Here is a 6,618-nt window from a genome sequence, read left to right as displayed (position 1 = left end):
ATCATTCGCCAATCTACCCTAGCCAATTCACGCATCATACCTTCAATGTTACCCTTCTTTAAGTTCTGGACCATGGTCTCTGTATTTACTGTTTCATTCTCCATCCTAATGCAGAATTCCACCATATTATGGTCACTCTTCCCCAAGGGGCCTCGCACAATGAGATTGCTAATTAATCCTCTCTCATTACACAACACCCAGTCTAAGATGGCCTCCCCCCTAGTTGGTTCCTCGACATATTGGTCTAGAAAACCATCCCTTATGCACTCCTTGAAATCCTCCTCCACCGTATTGCTTCCAGTTTGGCTAGCCCAATCTATGTGCATATTAAAGTCACCCATTATAACTGCTACACCTTTATAGCATGCACCCCTAATTTCCTGTTTGATGCCCTCCCCAACATCCCTATTACTGTTTGGTAGTCTGTGCACAACTCCTAATAACGTTTTTTGCCCTTTGGTCTTCTGTAGTTCTACCCATATAGATTCCACATCATCCAAGCTAATGTCTTTCCTAACTATTGCATTAATCTCCTCTTTAACCAGCAATGCTATCCCACCTCCTTTTCCTTTTATTCTATCCTTCCTGAATGTTGAATACCCCTGGATGTTGAGTTCCCAGCCCTGATCATCCTGGAGCCACGTCTCCGTAATCCCAATCACATCATATTTGTTCACATCTATTTGCACAGTCAGATATTCTGCTACATTACGAAAACTGGCAGGTGTACAAATATCCCTGCACTCCCCAATGGATATCCTTCCTCGAACGAGGTACCAGCAAAATGGGTCAGCCTTAGAATGTTTTTTAAACGCAAATAAACACCACCGTTTTCTCACACCAGATTTTGCTAGGGTTTTTGCATGCTTTCCCAATTGTCTGACGTTTCTTCAATATAGCACAAAGTTCTTTTATTAGGTATTACACAAAGGTGAGCATTTATCAGTCGTTGACACTATAGAACGAAAATGATATCACCCGTGCTGCCTCAGGTAGTTTTAGTTACCTTTTGTTCGAGTCTGAAAGAAACAGTCCAACGCACCAAGGCTCTCTTCCACCTCACCCAGTCTGGAGTATCTTCTGTTCATTGGCCCTTGGGTTGGACTCATCCCACTCGAGGTGTTCTCTGTTCGTTGGCCTTTGCCTTGGAATCAAGCCGCTTGGGCTATTCTATGTTCATTGTCCCTTATCTTGTCTGTTTGGATCCAGATCCTCCTCCCGTGGGCCACTACTACCTGGTCCCTCTCCAGGCTCAGCCCTTGCTCCTGGTACTTTACAGTCTAACTCTCATAAGTGGCCCTTTTATCCTACTTTTCCAGGCGGTACCATGAGTCGATATTGACACAGGTACCATTTACGGGTCTTTCCAAATGGTGGGCTAGCCAATAGGGCGTGGAGTTTCTTTCAGATGAAGGAAAGAAGAGTCGGCCCTCACCCCATCCATAACTTTGATGGACAAGGGCTGATTGACTTGTCCTCAAGATGCCATATATTTATGTCTGACCAATTACCGGCCTACAAGAGGGGAAGAGGGTTTTTCTTCCATTTTATCTGGCTCTTGCTTTTTCTCAAGGCCTTAGCCAGCAACTTCAGAACATGTGATCTCCTATTCTACAAATATTATCCTGTCCCAGGCTTCGTACTTTCAAAAACCAATTGTAAAGACAGTGCCTTATGTAATCTCAAGACCATTTAGTTGATTCTCACATTGCATTAATTGCATGAAGTTAAAATGCTTCTTGTTCTCAGTTTTGCAATGCTTGACACATTTTAGGCTTCAGGACTACTGCATAATTGTTCGATTAACATGAAAAAGATGAACATATAAAAAAAATAAAAAGTTATATTTCAAAAATGCATGTTGTACATTGAATCTAAACACGTGTGTAAAGTTATAAGAAGGATCGACAATCAGTTCGTAGTCATTAAGTACATCTCTGGCTAATACAAATGAGATTAAAAAAATACATATCCAATCGAGATTTAACATATAGTGGAATGTTATTTCACAGATGAGCCTGTGTTAAGTAGTGCTGCAGTAAATAGTGCAGACTGGAGCAAGAAACTCCCACTCCAGAGACTTCATCACACATATCTGGCTGAAATTCAAGTGAAATATAGAGAGAATGCTGCACTGTCGGCGGTGCCATCTTTCAGGTGAGTGTTATGGTCTCCCAGGAGGGCGGAGACGGTCCTATGAAACCATTTCTAAGAAGAGCAGGGGAGTTATCCAGTTGCACAAACCTATATTTATCCCGCAATCAAATTCATGACTAACGGAGATTAACTTGTTATTGTAACATTGCTGTTTTTGGAACCCTGCTGTGTACAAATTACCTGCAGCATTTGCTACAAAAGTACAGTGACTAAAGGTCAAAAATTATGTAATTGGCTGTAAAGCCTTTTGCGACATCCGTTGGTTGTGAAATGCGCTATGTAAATTCAAGTGTTTCTATAAATGCGGGAAATATTGAGTTGGGGAGCAATTGAACGGTGGAGTTTGTCCGAGCGACTAAATGGCCTACTCCTGTCCCTGCATTCCTCAGCCTCTATAATATCACAAAACATATCAACGTGAAATAACGGCAATGGATAATACTAGAAGACAGTGTCGTGAATCCCCACCGCAGCCCACCAAATCCATGGGGAGGTAGATACCCAGAGAGATTCTGCTTCTCACGTGTCAGAAGCTATTCTAATACTGCACCGGTCCCTTGTCACAATTAGCCCTCCGGAAACGGTTCTAACATCATCTGTAACGTTTGAAAAATGTTAATTGCAGTGAAACGAGGCTTATTTCGAGCCCTTTTCTATGGTTACATTTTTCTATCCTAGTTTTTAGATTAATTTTATTCTAGGTGTTGGTGCAAATCCCGACTTCATGCCGTTCTAAAGATATACATTGCTCATTCAATTGCAAGCCTCAACTCCGAGATTGAAAGGGATGATTGAGTGGTGTAAAATTTGAAATTTGATTGGAAATTCGGGGAATTCGCTTTGTGCATTGACAGGAGTGAAGCGCAACATTTAACAGGAGGAAAACTGAAGCTGTTTCTGTTTAAGGTGCGGAAGTCATGCCGGCAGAGCTCGGCTTTCTGTACATTGTTAGTTAGAAATATGAGCAATATATTAGGCCAAGCTTTTGGGCGGTTTCACATCAAACATTGTATTATCAGTTTGGATATAATCAGTGCAGCACAAACATTACAGTGAAGGGAGGTGACGTGCTGCCAAATGACTGGAAGTAATATCAATGCTCCTGATCATTCATGGTCCCACGGGAAGGGTCCCGCAATTATAGATGATGTTTTCTCTTCAGCTCTCATCTCACAATTATTTGGATCTCTATTTCCAGTGCCAAGAGTCACCAGACAGCATGAGAGTTCCGTTAACTGCCTATCCATTTTCCTGGTTACCACCAATTCTACAGGCAGTAATGATTTACTATCCGATTATAGCAGCCATTGGAATCCCCAGTAAGTGATTATATGCCGTTACAAAATTTGTGAATAAAGTTGGGATTTAATGTATTCCTATCTCAGGAACTGTCTTTTTGTAACGATCCTTAACAATTCAGTCCAAAGGCAGAAATTCAGTGACCGTATTTCTCACTCAACCTTGTTCATTGACTGAACATTTGGTGACTTTTAATCTTCTTTAACCCCGCATAATACCTCCAGATTAATTTCCACATGTAATATCTTTCAAACTTGTTCCATTTTAACTGAGCGTCGGGCAATTTTTATTCAATGGACTATTTTAATTCTATTTTTCCATGACTCGTCTTGTCTCCCCGAACACTCGGTAATATCTGACAGATTATATTTTACTGAACATTCAGCGTGTTGTAAAATGCTCCAGTTTGTCTCCCATTGACTCCCGCTGTGGAGACAGACACTGACAGCCGATCATGGAGATATACCTGGGAATTCGGACAGTCAGGACCGGGATTTGTTCAGTCCCGTTAATCAGAATCTACCCGCTGTTCTCGGTCTGGTACCAGCAAAGTGCCAAATATTATTCCTGGTGATCACAATCCATGCCGAGACTGGGATTGTGCTCCATGCAGGAACACAGACTCTCTCCCTCATCTTCTCCACTGACCGGTGACCAGCCTGTTCTCAGACTCGCTTTCACCCTCCCGGCGGAGATTGTTCTGCCTTCAGCCGGTGGGACGCAGTTGGTTTCTGTCACATCCATTCCTGCAGCGGTACAGGTCAGACCGGGAATCCGTGCTATGAGAGAGCGATTGGAACAAGGCAGTGTCGCTCTATGCAGCTGTCCTGGGTTTGTCCACATTTAAAAACCCGTTTTAGATTCAATACCTGCATTTTAACCAAAGCACCGTCTCCATGCCGGGTCATGGTGCCTTTATACTAATCGCACAAATTTATTGTTCAGACCAAATGCTTGCAGGGTGATAGAACATCGACTGTACCCTCAGTAAGTCTGTCCGCTCGGTGATCCACACACATTCACTTTAATTTCACTTCAGATACTGAGAGATAGAGGAATTTCTAGTCACATTTACCCACCCGGTCTCCATATCCCTTTATCGCCTCTTCCTCCAGCCACGGACCCAATCTACTTTGAATTCTGACAGTTTCTGCCTCAACCTCTATCCATGTAACTGAACTCCACCGCCTCCCGGATCCCTGTATAAAAAAGCTTCTCCCGCTCTCTCTTCTCTCTGTTCCATTGCCTTCTATTTCATCTACTTTCTACAGCGCCTTGTTCTGAAACACACATCTACTGGAATCAGTCTGCTTCTATCTACCTTCTTCCATCCTGTCAATAATGTTAAACACATCTGTCATATCGCCCTGTTATCTGTGTCTGTATTACATTCCTCTAACTCACATTTACAGTTTATGTGGCAGAGCCCAGGGTATCGAACCAGTGTGTTTTATCACCCATTGTACCACTGACTAACTTTCCCACTTCAGTTGGGAAACTGAAATCGCACATTCTGTCCCATGAGTTCTCACCACGCTGCACTAATAAATTGCCTTGCATGTGTGTGTTTGAAGAAATATGATCAGCATTAAAGTCCAATATTACGGCTGCTTTTAACACTCTGCAGAGTATGTTTGAAGAGGTTACTCAATGAGAACAGATTGAAGTGAGTTGTCTCACTGTCCCGCTGACTCTCACAAATCTCAGGATCAATGCAGCCTAATGCTCCTACTGCAAGTTTCGCCCCTGTATTACTAAAAGTATCTCTGACTATATCTGCTCACATGGTCCGTTGTAACATGTGCCGCACCAAGAGTCCCCATCATTTCTCAGAGATCAATACAGTTTGATTTATTGTATTACTATTTGCCGTGTTCCAGTTCTCAGCGTGGTAATTGGTGTTCCCGGTAACGTGCTTAGTTTGTGAAGCAAAAGCGCCAAATTGTTATTTCCATTCAATATTTTGTCAGCTGCGGTAATTTTAACAATAAATATGATCAGTACTCGGTGCATTGGAATGTCTGTTCCCATCGTCTCAAATTGTATTACATTGTCAGTTAAATCCCTGCTTTGATAATGTTTTTCAGTTATTATTCGTAAAAATGGGAACCCACGTAATTAGCGGTAATCTTACGACTTGGTTCGATAGTTGTTTGCACGGAAGGAACCACAGAATAGGGATAAATGTTAAAGGAATTTCGGCTTTTATCACAAGGGGGAAGATATTTACAACTGAGGAAGTGCTGTTCTCGCTGTACAGAGATTTGGTCAGATCCCATTTGGAATACATACGTTTAGTTTTGGGCACATATCGCAGGATAGATGGATTGGCCTTCGAGGGGTTTCAGCGCAAGTTAACCAGACTGATACCATGGTTTAAAGTATTCAAATATGAGGAAAGTTTACATAACCTTGCCTTGTATTCCATTGTGTTTAGAAGGGTGAAGCGTGATATAACCGAGCTATTTAAATAGATAAAGGTGTTCGATAGTGGAGGCACAGAAATTGTTTCCTATGGCGGTGTAATCTAAACCAGAAGGCATTATCTTAAAATTGGAGCTCGGCCATTTAGGAGTGAAATCACGAAACACTTTCTCACACAAAGTCGAGCAGAAATCTAACACTCGTTCTCCCAAAATTCTGTCAATTAATGGCCAGTTGTAAATTTACAGACTCTGACGGATAGATTTGTTAAGGTCAGGGTATCAAGGGGTATTGAACCAAGACGGTAATTGGAGTGAGGGTGCCGATCACCCATGGTCTACTGGAATGGTGGAAAAGGCTTGTGGGGCAGAATGATCTAATCCTGCTATCCTATACGTCAAGCACCAGAGTCATCATTTCTGCAATGAGCTTTCCTGTAATCGCAGGTCCAATTTCAGTGTATCTGAATGTTCTACAGGAAAAAATGTCCGATGATATCCTGCATCCCATAGAGTTTCCAGCACTCATTTTAACTGGTTACCGATAGCACAAATCCGTGTCTCGCTGTATTACCTGGAGGGCCTGGTTATTGCTCTGTCGGTCCTGAGGTGATTATTTGTCAGATTAGGGTCACTATCGGAAGTTCCGAGAATATCTGTCCTCCATTCCCTCCAAACTTTGCGAGATGTTTGTTGATATTACAATGTTTTTGAATCTCCAACTCAAAATCTAACATTG

General features: G+C 42.2%; 1 protein-coding gene across 1 annotated transcript in view; it reads left to right on the top strand.

Moving 5' to 3' along the window:
• Positions 1 to 1,209: 1,209 nt before the first annotated feature.
• The window catches only part of LOC139249483 (probable G-protein coupled receptor 139), a gene marked incomplete at its 5' end in the record, with an annotated part of 52,115 nt that continues 46,706 nt past the window's right edge, over positions 1,210 to 6,618 (top strand). Inside the window, 2 exons of the mRNA XM_070872435.1 lie at positions 1,210 to 1,268; positions 3,356 to 3,476. Coding sequence (XP_070728536.1) covers positions 1,210 to 1,268; positions 3,356 to 3,476 — 180 coding nt within the window. The remainder of the gene's footprint in view (positions 1,269 to 3,355; positions 3,477 to 6,618) is intronic.

This window comes from Pristiophorus japonicus, unplaced genomic scaffold (assembly GCF_044704955.1).
Source record: "Pristiophorus japonicus isolate sPriJap1 unplaced genomic scaffold, sPriJap1.hap1 HAP1_SCAFFOLD_315, whole genome shotgun sequence".
Classification (NCBI taxonomy): Eukaryota; Metazoa; Chordata; class Chondrichthyes; family Pristiophoridae; genus Pristiophorus; species Pristiophorus japonicus.
Note: the sequence above shows the minus strand (reverse complement) of the source record. Positions and strands in the feature narration are given on the sequence as shown.